The following is a 21185-nucleotide window of genomic DNA, read 5'->3' as shown; positions in this document are numbered from 1 at the left end:
TAATCAGAATTAAGAGAGCTTAAACAAATGCCTCTTTCAAACTTTTAGCTATATAAATTATCAACAAATTGACGAAATGTCTGTTAAATGTCTGGACTCATAAATGTATCTTATATAAAATGTTTATCAACTGGATGTCTCTTGAAAGTCAAAGGACCTTTAAAATATAGTTAGACTTAACATCGATCTTTAGCTTAATGTTTTCCAGACTTAACAATGATGAAATTGGTTTCATCAACTTTAGCATTCTTTCCAAGATTTCCTAGAGCTAGAAGAGTTTCCATCACATCAGTGCAGGCGGATAGCTACAAATCGTCTCGACCTACTTCAGCACAAAGCCGTTTAGAGGTAGCCCGCTGTGCAAACCTCACCTTTTGAGATGTTCCACATGCTTCACATTTGAAAAACGTGGTCCAATTGCTGGAGTTGGCATATGTTTGTTGCAGGTTTTTGCTTGGCAGATGAGGAATGAACTCATTTTATCAACCATTTTGAACTCCTCCACAATGATTTCCTTTTCTGCAGCCAACAGTAGCCAGTCACCTTTCACATTATCCAATTCGAAATTGGACTTTATGAAAGTTGTCTCAGTAGTAGTTCCAGGTAAATTTTATAACTTTTACCACTCTCACATTTAGCCATGGATTTTTCCCAGGATTGCTGATCCGGATTCATCCTCGGCAACACAATCTTCTTTAACATAACCAGCTTTGCTATCTCGTTTGGTTACTTCCTTTGGTTTCTCATTACCCAAGGTCAAAATGACTTCAACATTAACCATTTGTCTTGTTGTGAGATATTCAAGTTCATTTAGTTTCATATCTTTTTGTCTAATATTTTTAAATAAACAAGTGGAGCAGGTATTAATTTAATTGCCAATCACATCAAACATAAAATGAATTCACTCACAAAGTACTATATATTTGTCTCATTATTTTCATTACAAAGTAAATTGTGTACAAATTTGAACCTATTTTTTATCATTAATTTGTTCAAACATATACGTTGCAAAACTATAAACTACAAATTGGGAACAATGATTATCCATTCCAATCATGTGTCTATCACACTTTTTATTTTGTAAACCATACTTTATTATTAAAAGTTCTTCATATTAAAATAATTCCTATTTGTATGCCTTATCGACCAAGATTTCATATACCAGAAATGGCTATATCAGATTTGTTTAACATTCATCGTTCCGGACTGTAGCCTGGGAAGCTGGAGTTTTATACCGAACCATCCTAAGAAGACATCATTCACGGATGCCCATAAGTGTCATGGCAAAAGCAAGTTTAACACAGCAAGAGCAAGTTAGATTCGGTAACAACAAATTCATCTTGAATAAAAGAGAATTGCACATGCAAAACGAATTAGCTTACGCCAAATACAATTAGTCAAGCCTGACTCACAAGATATTGAAGATAATACTGATAAACCTGTAAAGCTTGACTCACATGATAATACAGATAAACCTGTAAAGCCTGACAAACCAAATGAAATGGAACTTGATTTTCAGCTTGCTAACAGCCTGCAAGATTTGTACAACACAGAAAAACCTGCGCTTCTAACTGCTTCGATAGCTGCTGCCAATTGTGACAAACAACGATCAAGTGATTCAAGATCGTCTACCAGCTTTGACACGGAATTGACCAAATAAAAAATTTTTCGTTGATACCCACACCGCTGACAAAAACGAAAATCGTGAGAATTGGGATGGCAACAATTCGGACAAGTTACAAAAGGGACAAACATTTTTTCTACCGGCGGAAGATTCTATACAATACAAAAACAAAAAACAAACAAAAGATATACAAGATAAGACATAAACCCTTTATCTGGCATTAAACATTAATTACATTGAACTTGTTACCACCCACTATGAAAAACCAGAGCAAAGCAAACGCCCTTAAATCTGCTGGAAGGCTACTATATGGAACCCACCCATCCTTCAATGGTTTGAGAAGCGTATTTCTTATATAGACGTCTAAGATGACTAATGTAAATGACTTACAACATTGCTGCATATAACGAAGTAGCACACCCACCAGTGATAACGGTGGGAAGGCATAACAACATTGGAGAAACGGCTCCCCAGAAGACATATCTTGAGCGAATATGGCCTTCCACCCCACCTAATTCCAGTTGGACCGTATGCCAGATGGTGGAATGGAGAGTGCAATCATTGTTCGATAAATGTCGGGATGGAACATCGGCCAGATTGTCTGAAGAAGGTATATATGACATATGCAAATATATATTAAAACAAAGGGTAACAAAAAATATTGTCTTTATAGCCACAATGAGCAAAAGGACTTCGGCCACTCATTCTCCCAAGAGTGAATGAATGGCTGGTTATCTACCATGGCATCAACATGGGCGTAGATCACATAGAAATGAGGAATATGCAGTGAGGACTTTCTCAAGAGCAATAGCTTCCTTAGTACAAATATCCAAATCATTTTCTTTTTGTGTCCATTAACCTGAAATCGGGATTAGACAGACCACCCCAGCCACTGTTAGAAGCATCCCGAAGCCACAGTAACTTGGATGTGATGCTCTTTACGCCATGGAATAGGATCATCCCAAGATTTGAAAAAAAACTAGTGAGAAATTTCTTCTCGTAAAGCACCAGAAAGCGGCACAGGCTTGGAAGTTCTCAAAGCTTTAGAGATAGCATTACACAAGTAAACAAAAGTGCACCGGGACAACTTGTGACATAAACACACATTTGCCCACTAATTTTTCCAACATCTGGAGTGAAATTGTGGGTCGTTGGAGAAATTGACTAAGAAATATGAGAAGTTTTTCTCGCTTAAACGGAATAAGTGCAAAGACCTCGCATACTGAATCTGACAAAAACCCTAAGTATGGAACAATTTTTTGAGGTTTAATTAAGAATTGATTTTTTCAATCCCAAGAAATATCTCAACTGTATGAGCAAAACCGCTACCACATACAACGCAGACTTAGCTGCAGCAAAATTCTGTTCATCAGATGTTTTCATCACCCTGTAAGCTCCCTGGGTTGATGAAACCTGCAGCTGGCCATTATGGCGATCATCAATATATAAAGAGCAAGGAATACCAATCGAGCGAAAAAAATTAGACGAAAAAAACCAATGGAATGATAGATTAAAGGAGAGATTTTCCATCCAAAAGGGAGTGAAACATAAAAATACCAACCCCCCATTGAAAACCAAAATAGGGCCAGCTCTCTGGGTGGAGAAAAATATGGTCGTATCCCAATTTATCATCAAATATGGTCTGATAAGTGTCCAATGAAAATGGGGGGCATCTTTCATCCAAAGGTTCAGAAAATGTGCATCATAACACAACCCAGGCTTACTAGGCTCTACCATCAGCGGCAGAACTAAATAGGGTGGTTCACATTCGCCAACCTTTCCTTTTAGGATAATCGCACCCATGGCAAGACGGGTGACCAGAGTAGAGGAAGTAAAATCAGTGAATGACTTGCATGAAAAATTATTCTTAAGGTGTGTCTTCGGCAGTCAAGCAGAGTTATAATGTTTGCCACGAAATGTTCCATTATATGGTTAGACTGTCACCCCAGGACTGGCCCAAGAGACTTGAACATTGAATTTACCCAATATAAAGGTTTTTCATTATACATGGTCTGTTGTTCAATAACGATATCAAAATTAGCGCTGTACTCCCATTCCCACACAAAGGGAGGGTTTTTCTAAACAAGTAAATGATACAGATCATAAAGGGACTGAATCCATAAACAACCGGCAATACATTCTTAGCCCAGGTAGGGACCAGCAGGGGTGACAGAAATGACCCGGTATATGACCAGGAGAGTTTGATTAGAGACTCTGGTTTCAAAACTGTCACTTCTACTATCCCACAGTGAAATGAAATCCCCACACAATAAATTACAAATTTAAATATGGTGATAATTATTATAATTCAATACCAATGATTTAACACAACACAAGTCTAACTCAGCAAGAAATCAATAATATTTCTAACACACAATTTGTAAGTGTCATTTAACTAGTGTCATTTCGATTTCGCGGAATCGGTTTTCGAGACATCATGATTTTCGCCTGGGGAGGTCGACAATTACTATCATAACAACTAGCCCGGATATGTCCAAAACGATTACACCCATAACAACAAACTCCGTTAGGTAACAGATATGGTGAACGTAGAGGAGGCACCTGCGATCCTTGACGTTCATGAGTCTTCTCTACTTTAGCAACAAGATCCAATAATTTCTTCTGGTCTCTATCTCCAAACAAGGATAACAAAAAACTGCTAAACAAAACAGGTTTGTGGCCAATTTTTCCCCAAAGTGTTTCTTATGCAAACAATAGTACAAAGCTTTATCACGATGGGCATCAGGTGCTGCATTCTTTAGGGCGTCTACTACTTCAATGGCCTCATATTTATTAAACTCTACTATAGGATGCGATGCAAAATTACGAACGTTCGCAAGTAAACCGTCAACAGAGGATGTGGTTAGTAAATCCATAGATTTTTTCATTTCATCATATTTCTGTTGTAAATTCTAGATATTAGTGAGCTTAAGCAAGCGACGTTTTTGACAACACAAACGGCATGAGTAACGCCAAAAGACTGGGTCAAGGATTGTGATTGGTGAAAAATAAAAACTGTACTTCCGGTCAACGTACGTGTTGTCAAAAACGTCACTTGCTTAAGCTCACTAATAAGTGTGAATCTAAAACCTCAAAAAATAAATGGGCCGCAATTACAATTAATTTTCCTCCTGTCTTATAGGCCTATGATAAAATCCCGCCACAAATTTCATTATCACAATGACGGTTAGGCAATCAACACTTAATTAATTTTGAAACAATGGACTCTGGCCAAAGGAAAATCATACAACCAGTACTATAGGTTATTTTCATAGATACACTCGGTTTGTAGTCATCAATAGAACCCTTCTCGAAAGAATCATACTACCGGTATGAATATTTTCATAAATAAGCTCCACTTCTAGTCATCAATCGAACCCTTGCCAAAAGAATCATTACTACAAGTAAATATATTTTTTAACATAAACCCCGCTTGTAGTCATCAATCAAACCCTTCCCAAAAGAATCATACTACAAGTAAATATATTTTCATGTATAAACTCCGCTTGTATTCATCAATCGAACCTTTGCCGAAAGAATTATACTACAAGTTAATATATTTTCATCTACAAACTCTGCTTGTGGTCATCAATCGAACCCTTGTCAAACGAATCATCCCATAAGTAGATATTATTATCATATATACACTCTGCATGTAATCCTTAGTCGGACCTGTGCCAAAAGAATCATGCAACTAGAAAATATTTATATACATCAACATACCTCCAATTTCTGTTTGGATGTTTCCAGTTCTTGTGCACTCCATCCCCTGCTAAAGCTCCACCAACTTGTGGTTGGACAGGAACAAGATCAGGTATTTGTTCAACAGGCAGAGCTTGAGCCTGATCAACTGGAGGAGGGGCTTCTGGAGGAACTTGAACCGGTTCTGCTGGCGCTCAAGGTATTTGGGCATGGCATGCCGCTATCCTCAGGCTGAAAATTCTTGTCTTCTGGGTTAATAGATAACGATTCTACCACTCTCCTCTACGCTGGTAAGAATAAACTGAGAAAAAGTCAAAGCAGAAGCTCTCCTTTTATATCCAACCTTCTTGATCATATACCAGAAGTTCTTCCCCCTTTCCGGTCAGCTGATGTTGTTTTTACCCTAATTTAGACTTTGTACTTTGTTTCGTAGCGTTGTGAAAAGTGCACTAGCATCACACAGGACACATTCATAAGCTCAAAGACTAGCAGTCATGAAGCAGGGCCTTATCAAGTCAAAGAGATCTAATAAATTGGGATGAAGGAAAAAAATTCTGAAAAATTGAAATTCTGAGAAATCAGTTTTGTATTTGTTTTAGTCTGTTGCATGATAATCATGCAGATTTAGAGACAAAGTCTGAAACTCTGAGATGGACAGAATCTCCTAAATGAAGATCACATTTTAACTCACTGACTGGTACAGTGCCCTAATCAATCCTGCTTGAGTTTTATACAATGGGATTATATTACCATATGGCAAAGTTATTAAACAGTAAATAGATAAATTTGGTAACGGTTTCACCTGCACCCAGGGGCACACAGTAGGGTTTGTGAGTGATGTGTCATTCAGTCAGCACCAAGGTGGTGCCTCGTGAGCCAGAGAAATTTGATATCTATATTGTCACAGCAAGACAGTGTTTCCACAACTTATTTGCATAAGGCTGTCCTCATGGGAAGATGGTAATGAAAAAGAGAGAAACAAAAAACATTTGAAAAGAATGCATAATATATACCACTGTGAAGTACGCACCACATTCAACACAACATTCAACACGATAATCAACACGACATTTAAAAACACTATACGACTCATTTCCATCATTCAAACGTTCGAAATTCAAATACTGTTTAAAACCATTTCCAAACATTTATTAAAAGGAATAATGCACTAAATCGATCAATTGGAGCTTAAACTTTATACCTTGTAACAAAACAGGCGGAATCAACTTAAAATGTGCCCAAAAAAAGAGATTTTGTACCAACATTTTTATCGCTAATTTTGTAATTCGCGCTGCAAAGAACGATTTCCTAAATTTCTCAACCCCAATTCTATACAAATGCTTTGAACTTTTATATCTAGTGGAGAATTATATGCTCTTTCAAACGATGTGTAACATGAAAGTGGATTGGCCGTAGAAATATATAAAATTCCGTCTTGAAATCAAACATATTTGCATGCGCGTCTCTTATAAACTAATTAATAATACCTATTAGCGCGCAGCAAAGCCGGACAACGGTTATTCTTAAAGAATCACAGTTTTCTCAGCCGCTATTCTATAGAATTTCTTCAAATCTTCGTATATAGTTTAAAATAATATGCTTTTTCAAACAATGTGTAACATGAAAGTGGGTTACGCCAAAAATGATGAAATTCCGTGTTTAAATGAAACATGTTTGCTCGCGCGTTTCTTATAAGTAATTACTAATTCCAATTAGCATGCAGCAAAGCCGGGCAATGGTTATTCCTAAAGAATCACAGTTTTCTCAGCCGCTATTCTATAGAATTTCTTCAAATCTCCGTATTTAGTTCGAAGTAATATGCTCTCTCAAACAGTGTGTAACATAAAAGTGGGTTACGTCAAAAAAAGGTGAAATTACGTTTTCAAGTCAAACATATTTGCTCGCGCGTTTCTTATAAATTAATTACTGATTCCAATTACACTATTAGCAAACTGAGAAGAGGCTGAGAAGTTATTTTTCATAAATAGTTATTTAGATTCCCTATTTGATATTAGCTATAACATATTGTAAATATAGTTTTATTAACTATTATATAATAAGGTTGAACATGTGAAGAATTATTATCCCGCCGTAGTTTTTAGCGACAGATTGATTTTTGGTTTCTTATTCATGCCTGGTGTGACGTCAATCGGCATGTGAAATAGTCGTATCCCACATTATGACGTAACTCGTTGAACATGCTGATTTTAAACATTGAAAATAGCTAAATAGCTTTAAATAATTGCTATTTAAATTTAATCAGTGTTATATCAATGGTGTACGCCTTCTAGTCTTCTGTTTCCTGCAATTTAGACAACATTTGGTTTTGTTTCATGCATGGTCTATTTGGCATTCACCTGTTGTTACGATTTAATTTGATAAAAGAAAGAAAGTTTAATTTATGAAACAAGTATAAATATCAGATATATGATTCATGTTGCGTGCGTAATTTTGTATTTTATAATAACATACCGTGAATGGCCTTCACATTTGAATGAAACTCGTTTCCGTTTTTTCCATGGGGATTGCAGAATTTATTTCTACAATCATGTCATTGTTTCTATGACAAAAAAATATAATTTTTCCCTTTTTGCGAGTACATCATTATTGGTTGTCTATTAAGATGCTGATGATAAATATGACAAATGTAAGTTGTATAATACACAAGAAAAACTTCATATCCGTATATTGTTAGACAGCTTTCATGTTGCCTGTAGCAGCTTATACCAATTTCTCTTGTGCTGCTATTGACGAGTCATTGTCATATGATACATTCGGCATGCCAACTTGTCCCGGTCCCCCAAATATACAATTTTCTGGTATACTCGAGACAGGCGTTCTTCATAACTGTTTTGTATGTAAATTGTGACCAATATGAATTTTTGTTTTCAATGATTGCTGCCACGCATTTTCCATGAAGGCCTTGTTGTGCGATATTACGCATGAATGGTTGTATTAGTTAGAATCTTAATGTATGCAAATTACTGTACATAAGCCTAGACACATTCAAAGTAATAAATAGATCGACTTCACCTCTGCTCGGAGCAGTGGTCGGCATTTAGAACAGAAAATTATAACATTGGCGACGAGGATGCCTCCCAAACCAGTGAAGAAAGCCCTTAAAGTCGAAGAATTCTTGCCGACAGATGATATACTTGAAACTTCGTCGAAATGGAAATCGTGGAAGAGAAAAATCGAGTTACAAATGGACTATTTTGAAATTAAAGACCCGAAAGACAAGCGAATGTGTTTATTAGTTCACGGTGGTGAGCACATTTTGTCTATAGATGAGAACTCTCCTGAGACAGACGGTAGAGATGTAGACGAATAGATAGATCTGATTGAAAAAATCGAGAGGATGTATATATACCTAAGAAATCTCGCCTTCATGCTCGTTTTCGATTCAATAAAGCGAGAATAGAAGCAGGTCAAACTATATCACAATTTGAAATCGAACTACGACGCTTGGCTAAGGATTGTGAATTCTACGGTTATGACGATGAAATGATACTGGATAGACTGCTTTCGACATGCGGCGACGAGAAGTTACAGGACGAAGCCCTAGCAAAAGATTGGGACTTAAAAACATTTATGAAGCATGCTACGATGAAGCAAGACATCCGTGAAGCAGCACGACCAAAGTGTAAAGAAAGTCGAGAAAATCGGGAATGACTCAGGCGAAAAGAAAGGAATTGCGGAAATGGAGAAGATTGTGTCTGCCCATAAAAGGTTGTTCGAAGGGATTGGAAGATTTAAAGACCCTCACAACGGTGAACCGAACAGAGCTGTCGGTTGTGAAAGGACTTGTATTCTACAAAGATCTTCTGGTCCCACCATTCGTTATGCACAGTGCTTTCATAGATGAAGCACACAAGATTGGGCATTCGGGTGAGAAGCGTACAGTAGACCTTTTGCGGGAAAGAATCTGGTTTCCTGGTATGACGAAGCTTGCGAAAGATGCCATCAAAAGCTGCTTAAGTTGCCAAATAACCTTTGACCGAACGCATGATGAACCTCTACGACCAACACCACTACCACCTCATGTTTGGCATACGATATCCATTGATTTTAAGGGTCCGTTGAAAGATGGAAAATACATTCTAGTGGCATACGATCTTTACAGCCGATATCCGATCGTTGGATACTGCAACTCAACATCGTTTGTGAACGTTAAGCCAGTTTTGGACTCGATCTTTGCCACCTTCGGAAAAGTGCATACAGTCAAGACAGACAACGGACCACCATTTCAGGGTCACCAATTTTGCGAATATGCAGAGAAGAAAGGTTTTTATCATCGAAGAATCACACCGAGACATCCACAAGCGAACGGTGAATGTGAACGATTCATGCAAAATCTCAACAAAGCCATTCGGATTGCTAAGAAAGAGAACACTGACTACAAAGAGAAGATAAACGGAATGTTGGAAGCCTATAGAGCCACACCTCATCCGATTGGGTAGACTGTGGAGAGTAGACTGTGTAGCTGAGTATTAGAGAACTATTTATAATTATATCTATCGGTAGAACTATACAAATATTGAACTCACTTAATTAATTGTTTTAAAAAAGAGAAAAAAAAAACAAACAAAAAACATTTATTAGAATCAAAGAAACATTGCCAACGTATATAACCGATAGAAGTTCGGTGCTTACTAAAAAAAAGGTGGAGAAAGATGTTGTGCAATATTATGCATGAATGGTTGTATTAGTTAGAATCTTAATGTATGCAAATTACTGTACATAAGCCTAGACACATTCAAAGTAATAAATAGATAGACTTCACCTCTGCTCGGAGCAGTGGTCGGCATTTAAAACAGAAAATTATAACAGGCCTTAAGGTTTCGTTTCAATAAACTCCGCGAAGTTTTCATGATTTTCATCAACAATTATGCCGGTATTGTTTGTCTAAATCTTCCTAAAATATTTCTTCACAAGCTACGGTTTGCATTATTAGTGCATTTTTCCTCCTACATTAATTATAATTTTTAAGTATTTTTCCAACTTCTGCAAGTGTATGCAATGCAATAAGTTGTTAAATAATAGTAAATATGAATGAAGATTTATTACGATACATGCATGTTTGAATTGTATTTGGGTCAGACCATACAAAAGTGATGTTCATGCATCAGTGCAAAACTGGTATTTGATAATTATTTTGTAAACATTTTGTAACATCACTCTAAATTTTTGTACATTTTTCTTTTCAATATTTGCTTGTCTTATGTGGCATATTATACATCACTTTTCTATGGTCGGTCCCATTTATTTAAGGGTAGAACATGTCAGTGCAGCGACCGCGCAAACATTGGGTTGCACATAATTTCTTTTTATAGAATACGGTAAGAAATGATTTTTTTGGTTTCTGGTAACATTTTCTTAATTTTCAGTAAAATGAATAGGTATTTCAAACTTAGGAATCTTTTTTCAGTATACGGGAAATATATTGAGATTTGAAAACGTTGTAGAAAAAATGGATAATTTACTTTTAAATCATGCTTAACCCAAAATCCTGTTTCAGCTGATTCGCGCCCTATGCTGCAACGGCGCAAAATGCCTTCAAAAAAGCCTTCACTGACTAAAAGAAGGAGCTCCGTAAAGTAATATAAGGTAATATATAAGTGAAAAGAGGAACACTTGTAAATGTAGCAAAGGCTTTCGGGAATGCATTATCAATTTCGCCATTGTTGCGCAATCTAACATGGCTGCGTTATACATGGCTGCGAAGTAAATGCTGCTGGTCACGCATCATTTTGAACAATAGTTTTTCCGTTTGTATACTGTGGTGAAAAGGATTTGCACCGCAATCAACCTCTTATTTTTTGCCTAAACTGCGTTCAATTAAACCTTTAACCACTCTCTATGTTGCAACTTGATGTCTGTGTATCCCCGTCACTATACTGCACCTGGCAACGATAAATCCCAGTTTTATCATTAGTCAAGTTGAACTTGAATAATTGTTTATTACAGACTTCCTGGCCGTTAAAAGTCCAGGTAAACGTTTCTTGCACGTCTCCATATGTGCGGCAGTATAAAATCACGTCATTTCCAATAGTCTGCTTGTATTGAGTTGCTGTGAAGCATTGCTTGATCATTTCTTTAGCACTTGATTTTGGCTGCCGCTTCACGCCCTTGAGTAGCTCCTCCGCAATATTATTTCGTATGGCTGAGATTGTTTCAATTCTAGGGTTAAAAGTAAGTAATCCTAACTTGTGACTCATGTACATAAGAACAAATACTCCACAACTAGCGGAGTCGTTTTGCAAAGGAAACGCTTCCTCCCACGTTACGTCAAATCCACTTATAAAACTCTTTGCTCTAATTTCGACGGAGCATGTCTTCCGCCATTTGAAAAAGGCATCAAAAAACAATTTGCATAATTTCACTGCAGTCTCATTTTGCCATCCTTTACCTAGAGGGTCATAATAATAAATACGAGCGCTCCAAATGTCCACCAACACCGGGCATTGTTTGTGTTGATGGGTATCAACAGGTAGTCAAATGATTCATAATCGACTATTTTTCGAGATTTCATCACCATATCATGCAATCTAGATTCTGATCCATCTTTTAGAACAAATTGCCGCAATCGTGAATAGAAGTAGGTGTTAAAAGCGTGAACGCGACGACCATTTTTTGAAGCCGCATTTACCAAAATGTATAAATAAGCATTAATAACCTTATTGTTCAGCCATCCAGGTTTTGATATAGTGTATGTATCATTAACCACGGGGAATTCTAGTGTTTAAATCCTCTCCTGCTAAATCATAACCATTAGACTCCACTGAACAGAAACGTTTGTACTTGTGCGAAATATCGTAGACATTTTATATATTTTCCCTACTTTTTTCTTCGTCTTGACGGGGACCTTGTGAACGAGGGGCAATATACGATTTCGGTGATTGACCGGGAGACACATATTTCTTGACGTAAAATGCTAAATAAACTGTAGATTGTATATGATACATCCAATTATCCGTTAAATACTTGGCTTTATCATCGTCAATTTCGATAACGTTTCCTCCATCAAAAACAACCGCTGTGTAATGTCCATTATGAATATGCATTCCGTGATGAAGGGCGCATGCCCGAAGTTTGTAACTGTTTCTACTGATTCTCCGTAATCTGTAGTGCTAGTGGTAATAGTACCTTCGAGTGCTTCTTTTTTGCTCTTTCGTCGTGATCGAATCTCTTAAACACTAAAGACTAAAGTTTCAGGTAGAAACAAAAAAATTCCTGAACGCCTGTGGATTGTAACCTTTCTGCAAGCGCTGCAGTGAATAGAAACTTCGTCGTTTATGCTGTTGAAAACACTTACTTCTAAATCATTTACACCATTTAATACAGGTATTAAAAGAGCTGTCAGTGTTTCCGGTTGCAAGTCCTGTTTAAAACCACATTCACTGCAAGTCTTTCTATATTGACATCCAATTTGAAAATGGCTAGCAATAATGTCATTCATGCCTTCCGCTCCTGCTGAACATAGTAAAGTAAAGCTTTCATGAACGTCTTGCTGTTCTCATGGAAGCAATTGGTGTTCTTTCTGGATAGCTTGGTGAAGCTCACTTGGATATAAGGTTGCGTTCGTACCAGAGGTGTATTCCATTCTGCTTATGACACTCATTAACGCTGATGTCACCTCGTATGTGGGTATTGTTCATTTCATCCAAAAGTCGCAACCTAAGCGGCAGGGAATACAAACACTGAACTAGGCTGTTTAACCAACAATCATTTCTTTTGTTTTGCAATGCAACAAATTGAACATTGTTTAAGTCATGATCTAAACTATTAATTAACTCATTAAACTTCTTCCATTTTGAATTTAATGTTTCCTTCGAGATTTTACGTTTTTTTTCTGGTCTTTTTACATTCCTTGTCATCTGTATCCCGTTTGTACATCCATTCCGACAATTTTCTTTCCATTTCTTTCTTTTCTTTTTTTGTCATGCGAGGGCTTCGCTTCCTTGTTTTATTGAGAGATTTCTTGCTGCATGTATTCAATTTTCTCATCTTATATTCCTCTTTTCACAGGGTTGTTGTTTCGTGACTCTTTTCTTCCTCGCTTCGCGGAAATGATTTATTACAGTTTTCTTCCTCGCTTCGCGGAAATGATTTATCACAATTTTCTTCATCGCTTCACGGAAATTATTTATCACAATTTTCTTCATCGCTTCGCGGAAATGATTTATTAAAGTTTTCTTCCTCGCTTCTCAGAAATGAATTTTTAAAGTTTTCTTCGCTTCGCGGAAATGATTTATCACAGTAAAAGTCCACTTTTTTAGAGTCTTTCTTTCCCAAGAAAGTTGTCTCGTGGCTGCTTTCCTTCTTATGAGAATCTGTTTTGGGATCAATCAATTCCTCTTTTCTACAATCCTTTTCGTCATGATGTTTCCCACTGTTCTGTTTCAACTTCTTATCATTATTCTTAGTTCGAACACTTCTCTTTTTCTTTAAATCAGGAGTTTTGCTAAGTGATATGGTTGGGGATTGTTGAAATTGCCCGATCCTTGGGTCTCGTTTTGGTGTTTCTGGATCTTTATTTCCCCATTTTTCTTGAGCTTCATGGAACTTTTCCTCTTTTAAATTGATATTCTCAGTTGGGCTTGAATTGTAACTTTCTTTGCTTAAAGATTTTTTTTGTACGTTCTTTTTGTTCTATTAAGAATACAGCTGTGTAATCTATCAGCGTAATCACGCACACGCCTTTGGATTCTTGAATAATTTTCTGACACAAATGCGTCGGCTCTTAGTCGCTTTTTTCCGGCGAAATCTTCTTGTTTCAGATTTCTCATTGCACCTTCGATGTAACCTTCTGATTGAGCATTTGCGGACGAAAACGAGAGGAATGTATTAACAGGATTGTATGTTGCTTTTCTACTCTTATTCGAATCATCCTAGTACCGATCCAAATTCCCTAACAAAACTTCTGACCATAATGGCATTTCTTGGATGTATTTCAGTATGAATTCTAAAAATTTTGGGCAGTATGATCTATTTGCCTTTGCGCATTGTAATACGTTTGTTTGGTTTTCGAAACATGTTTTTATTACACTTATTTTCTCATCGAAGTACTTCACAAATGGATTGCCAGAATCGATGTTATCTTCCTCATTATGAGACGTTTTACACTCTCTTTCCGCTTGAAATTCCGCAAGATTTATGTTAAATTCCTTTTCCATATTGTTTATTCAACCTGATAGTTTTTTATATGCGACTAAACACATTTCATTTTGTCTTTCACTTGACAGACACATAACAATATCTTGAAGTATGGTATCAAACTCGTAAAGTAAAACATTAATAGTAATTGATTCCAAAGTATACCTTTAAGACGACACAGCCTGTTGCGACAATCTGTAAAATTGTGATGTGAACCAATCCTGGCGCGATAAACTTCAATAGTCACACCCATATTTATAGTCTAGAACTCAGAAATCAAATGTCAATTCCTGACTTTATAAAGTGTCTTATTTGTCAGTAATTTGTCTGCAAGTCGGCAGGTAATATTTGGGTATATTATAAGGTCGTCAGTATATTTGTTAAAAAGTGTTGTAACTGCAAGTTGGCAGCAATAGTTTGTTTGAGTATATCAGCACAACGGCTGTCATTTTAGATACCCGCACAATGGCTGGGTTCAATTTCAATACCTGCACAATGGCTAGGTTTAATTTCAATACCTGCACAATGGCTAGGTTTAGTTTTGATACGTGGCCTTTCACGTGAATAGTACCCTGATCTATGACGACCAGTGTGAGCAACAATGGCTCCAGTTTATTTGATTTTTGATTTGATTTTTGATATTTTGATTTGATTTGATTTTGATACGTGCACCTTCGACACGTAGAGCCCCTGACAAACCGTCAGTGCAGGCAAGTTTGCCCCGAATATATAATATGTACGCTCCAATAATTCGGTTGTGATCGAAATTCCTCGAACACGGTAGAAAAACAAGCGATAAAAATAATAAATGTCAGAAAAAATACACAAACTTTAAAGTACTCACCTTCGCTTTTGCCCCAAATATATAATATGTACGCTCCAATAATTCGATTGTGATCGAAATTCCTCGAACACGGTAGAAAAACGAGCGATAAAAATAACAAATGTCAGAAAAAATACACAAACTTTAAAGTACTCACTTTCGCTTTAAAATTTGACAAACGTCGAAAACAACGAAATTTTCCGGAAGTAGAAGAACCATAGGCAATCGTACGCAATCGTAGGCAATCGTAAAACCAAGGGTACGTTCGTCATCTTTCGTATATCCGACGATTGCCGAAGATGTGGCACCCACACACACACAAACATCCGGACACTTTTTCAACTACATAGTGGTTAGCCGCGCATGCGCAGGCTACCCACAAAAAGGCACACAATTAATGACATTAGAACTAAATAAAAACACTTGTATTTTGAATAAAAACAAAAATGTAATTTTACCTATAGGGATATCATTAAATTTTAAATATATATAATTTGTTTGTCCACTTGTCAAACACCATATGCATACACGTTATTTTCGTCAACCCCTAGACACATCTAACATGTGCAGGTTCCTTTGATGATGTGCAGGTTCCTTTGATGATGTTGAAAATGCACAATTCCTCAAAACACAAATGATTGTGCCAGGATACGCCCAACCTTTCAAAAATACAATGTCTATAACTGACAAATTGGAAACGAGATAGTGGATATACACAATATTGTTTACAAATATAAGCAACTTCTGTCTTTAGTCAAAAGTTTGTTGCACTTTGTAAGGATTGAAAAAGATGTAAAAGAAGACGAAGGAATTTGAATTGATTTTAGGTTATAAGAAATTGAAAAGGTTATGGTCATGCAGTTATATTGACATTGCATTCCAAGGCATACAAGCAAACCTCGAAAGCACAAATGCTGTGCCCAGGTCACTTGTCAACTCTACTGGTGTTTGAACAACACAAGCCTTGAAAACTGCTTACGTATTACCTTCTCATGCATACTTGCATTCCTTAACTTACATAAATGGTGCATTCGAATTGTGACAATAACTCTCAGAAGTAAACTTTATCCGAGTAAACAGGTGGTTGTCCACTGCACTTGAGTCAAACATGTGTTGGTCCAGTGTACTTGAAGACCCTGCTCTTCACACATGTTTCAAGCACCGTCTTTGCAATTGCTCCTGATAGTCCAGCGTTGAGAGGTAAACAACCTTGGTTAGCATTCAGCATTCCCATAATGCACTTTTCTGTTTCTTCACAAATCTTAATCAGTCTGTGTGATGGTAGCTTCAAACTTCCATTCGTTTTCCATGTTATGAACAAGTCCGGTACACTCTCTTTCGTTGTCGTCAGCACCATTGTACATTGTGTGCAATGGATCTTTCTCGTCACCATCTTCGCGACTTACCTAGTAATATACAATATTGCAGCCTCTTTGTACTCAGACAGTTCAATGGTGTTAGACACATCACAATAGTCATGATAGACGGCAGCTGGCTCTCTTAACTCCAGGTCGTATAAGTGCAGTTGGGGTGTAAATTGTAAATATGCAAGATCAAACAAGCACACACCACGTCATATTAATAACCACTGCTTAAGAAGCTCCGAGGTAGCTTTGTCTTTGGTAATTTATATTATTGTAATATGTATATTGTGTATTCTTTTATACTGTATATGGGCTGACTTTCACTTAGTCATTGAGCGTGTGTGTACCTGCCAAAATAAGGTTTATGATTATCCTGCAGATATTAAAAGCGGGAGTGAAACAAGCTTGAACAACCGAGAAAAGCTTACTGAAATTGCCAATACTACATGTATAGTCAGTCGAGAAAACTTAAGATCACACCATGCTGGGTTCGTTTACAGGAAAAGCTTTGAATTACCAGTTTACTCAGTAACTATCAAGCACGAGGCTAAGCGCCATGTTAGAAGACGTGATCGAGAGCCTAGTATAACACCAGCAAAAAAATTAAGTCATCTTCTGGGGAAAAGCAGAAAGTTGAGAAAGCTAGTTCGAAAGTATATTAGGAAGAATGTACCGAGGTCTTCTCATATTTTTCGTCTACTCAATGCATCAAGTCATGAATGCCACAGACTACTGAATATAAACCAAGTAAGGTCTTTTTATCAATTACTCCGGACTGATCAATGGCAATGCAAGGGTGGTTCTAGATGGTACAATTGTGATACAAATAAGGGTTTTAAAAATAAGAAACAAAAATCTTGCAAAACTAAAATAGCCATAGATTCAACAACTTGCTGTAAATGTAATACTTACAAAAGCCTGAGTCACATTATAAACTGCTGCAGGTTTAATCTTAGTGGAGATATTGAAACAAATCCTGGGCCTGTGTTCGTTGAGCCTACTAAAACTATCCATGCTCCTTACTGCCAGGGTAGTGTTGCTGTGTTTGGCACAAATGCTGGTCGACAATGTGTAGCTACGAGTTTATGTGCTTTGATATACAAGTACACTGAAACAGCAATCAATAGTCCACAAGATCTTATAGTCATCATGGACATTGGTAATGAACTGTATTCTGCTTTATCAAGGTTAACTAGAGAAACTTATTTACTGTTAACTGAATTACCTAACATGGTTACAGTACTAGATACAAATTACCAGCTTCAGTTCAGTGAAAGTTACACTGGTAATCTACATGCAGTTATCATTAATGAAAATATTCCTTATGTAATGCCATTTGCCTGTGCTATACAAAATTTGCTGCAACAAAATTATGATTCATTCCTTCTAATAATTGAATTGAATACTGTATCAGTTTATTGCATGCCAAATGGCTCGCTTAAAACATTTGACTCACATGCAAGAGATTCATTTGGTATGACTAACCCACAAGGGACATGTGTATTGTTAGAAGTAACATCAATTCATCACTTATATGAGTATTTAAAAACCTGTTATCGAGCCAATGTTATTTTTGAAATGAAAGGTGTTAAAATTACTACACATCCACAATTAACCAGTAATACAAGTAACCATGGAAATCCTACGTCTGATGTGACAAATGACGAACATGTGACATTTGCTGAGTTAGGTGCAGTATATATCTATGCTATTTGTTTTTCTACTATCAGGCTTGTACATACCGGGATGACTCCACCCTGGATGCTGTTGTAGAAAGTGCTATGTTATTTCACAATAAATCCCTGCACATTGGTATTAAGTTTACAAGTGAACACTTACCAAAACAATTAACTATATATGATGCAAATGTTGACATAGTATACACTGTAAGACAACAGGGTATCTTAATATCTGCTACTACTAAACATCTTCTTGTAAATTTAATCTTAACAAATGTTTCAAACAACACTGGATTTTTGTTGTGGTTTTCTGACTGGTGTTTAGCTTGCATTTTTCAACATAACAAATCTGGTACAAAATATTATTTAATTGCATATAATGATTGCTGAAAAAAATTGGCTATGAATATTGTGACAACCTAAATTATCTAGTCGATAAAATCTATGAATTTTCAATATAATGTGAAAAATGTGATAATATTTTGTAATGTTCAATTTCTACTGTGTTCACACAATTTGTCGAAGTTAGAGAAACAAAAATTGTAAGGAAACATAAGTCCTCAGCACATAAGAGAAGACAATTAGGAAAACGCAGAACTGATTATGCTGACTTGGAGCCTGCAGAAAAAAAACTATATTTGGAGAAATTGCAGAGAACATCAATTAAAAAGTATAAGTCCATGGATCCTTTAAAAAAGAGAACACTTCTTGATACCAAAGCTAAAACATATAAATCAATGGATCCTTTAAAAAAGCAAGCTCTTCTAGAATCAAATGCTAAGAAATATAGTTCAGTGAACCACTGCCGAAAAATTGATCTAACCAAGAAAGCTGCTAAGTCTAAATCAATGCACTCTGATCAAGAAGCCTGTATAACAACATTTAAAAGTAAAATTAAAGATGGTCCATTTTTTGTATGTTCAGTTTGCCAGAGACTGCTGTATAAAAAAGTCAGTTGTTTTATTACAAAAGCACATGTATGATGACAATGGTGTGGCAAATTTGTTCACTGATAATAAATCATATGATAACAAACTGTACATTTGCAAGGCATGCCGTTTAAAAATTTCAAGGGGTAAAACACCATGTCAAGCAGTATGTAATGACATGTACATTGATGAGGTACCAAATGAGTTGCTGTGTTTAGAAAAACTAGAGCAGATTTTTATAGCACAAAGAATAGTTTTTGAGAAGATTGTAGTGATGCCAAAAGGACAGCAGAAAAAAGTTAAGGAGCCATTTGTAATGTCCCTGTTGAATGTGATCAATCCTGTAAGATTTTACCTCGTCCTCCAGAAAGATCAGGTATTATTATGTTAAAACTAAAAAGAAAACTTGAATTCAGAGGACATGTATATTTCCAAGCAGTACGTCCTCAATTTCTCCTCAATGCCTTGAACTGGCTAAAAGTCCACAATCCATTGTATAATGATATCACTGTTGATATTACAAGTATTGGTGTCAATTCCACAAGTTTTCAACAACTGCAGAATTGTGATGATTTTGCAAATCAAAATTACTTATCCAGTACCACAAAACAACACGTTGATGATGACAACGAAGAACAGGATGACCCATTAAATGAGCATCGCCAAGAACCTAGTGAGACCTGTTTGCAATCTGTGTTACCGATCATCCAATTACAATAACACAAAACAGCAGCAATTGCTCATTAGGCAGTGAGGTATACAACATTGCACCTGGTGAAAACAAGCACCCTGTTTCATTAATGATTGATAAATATTGTGAAGAGCTTGCATTCCCAGCATTGTTTCCAAAAGGTAGATTTGGCTTTACACATGAACGCAAGATTAAATTGTCACCAGTAAAATATTTTAATGCTAGACTTTTACATTATAGCGGACGATTTGCAACAAACCCAGAGTATCTTTTTTTTGCACAGTTCATAACAGAACAAAAGAAAGTGTCTGACAGAATTAACATAGCCTTGAAAAAAATACAGGGACAATCTGTGACTGCATCAGACATAAAATCGAACGTAAATAAATTTAAAAATTTGGTTTGTCAAGACCAAGCATATTTGTTCTTAAAACAAATCCCAGGCACACCACCATATTGGCAAAAATTCATGTACGAAGTAGTAGCAATGGTCAAACAATTGGGTATTCCAACATGGTTCATGACAATGTCATGTGCAGATCTTAGATGGCCTGAGCTGTTCCAGATTATAGCCAAAACACAAGGTAAAAACATGACCGATGAGCAAGTTGAAGCTTTATCTTACAATGAAAGATGTTCGATGCTAAATCTGAATCCTGTTGTTTGTTGCAAAACATTTCCAACACAGAGTGGAAACATTTTTCACAGACGTTTTACTCCGTCAAAGTAACCCAATAGGTAAAATAATATACTATGCACTTCGTATTGAATTTCAGATGAGAGAATCTCCACATTTACATGCATTGATATGGACTTCTGATTATCCTAAGCTAACTTCTGATAACAAGGATGTTTACATAAAATTTATTGACAACCATGTACATGACAATCTTCCAGGTAAAAATGCAGAACCAGAGTTGTATGAGTTAGTTAACACCTATCAAAAGCACAATCATTCAAAAACGTGCAGAAAAACAAAAATGTTAGTTGCAGATTTAATTTTGGACAGTTTTTTACGAACAGAACTATTGGAGCAGAACCTCTCAGCAATGAATTAGATGAGGCAGTCAGAAGTAACATACTTGAAAGGCGAATGCAAATTCTCAGCTCAGTCAAACAGAAAATAGATGAGATCCTTAACCCATCCAAGCCAGAATATGATCCCTCATTAACTGAAACAGACATTTTAGAATCTTTAGATATAACTGAAGATCAAT

At 36.4% G+C, this 21185-nt stretch overlaps 1 protein-coding gene across 1 annotated transcript; it reads right to left on the bottom strand.

Annotated features, from left to right (window-relative positions):
• Positions 1-367: 367 nt before the first annotated feature.
• On the bottom strand, positions 368-820 carry LOC114526656. The gene is made up of 2 exons (XM_028548237.1): positions 662-820; positions 368-571 (listed from the first exon to the last, which is right to left on the bottom strand). The coding sequence occupies exons 1-2, from the start codon at positions 818-820 to the stop codon at positions 368-370; spliced, it is 363 nt and encodes a 120-aa protein (XP_028404038.1).
• Positions 821-21185: the final 20365 nt, after the last annotated feature.

This window comes from Dendronephthya gigantea, unplaced genomic scaffold (genome assembly GCF_004324835.1).
Source record: "Dendronephthya gigantea isolate DGI-Jeju-01 unplaced genomic scaffold, DenGig_1.0 000040F, whole genome shotgun sequence".
Lineage (NCBI taxonomy): Eukaryota > Metazoa > Cnidaria > Anthozoa > Malacalcyonacea > Nephtheidae > Dendronephthya > Dendronephthya gigantea.
Note: the sequence above shows the minus strand (reverse complement) of the source record. Positions and strands in the feature narration are given on the sequence as shown.

Coding starts and splice junctions, on each gene's coding strand:
- LOC114526656 (XM_028548237.1), bottom strand. CDS start 820: ATGAAACTAAATGAACTTGAATATCTCACAACAAGACAAATGGTTAAT. Junction 572..661: donor CCGAGGATGAATCCGGATCA/GCAATCCTGGGA, acceptor ACTTTCATAAAG/TCCAATTTCGAATTGGATAA.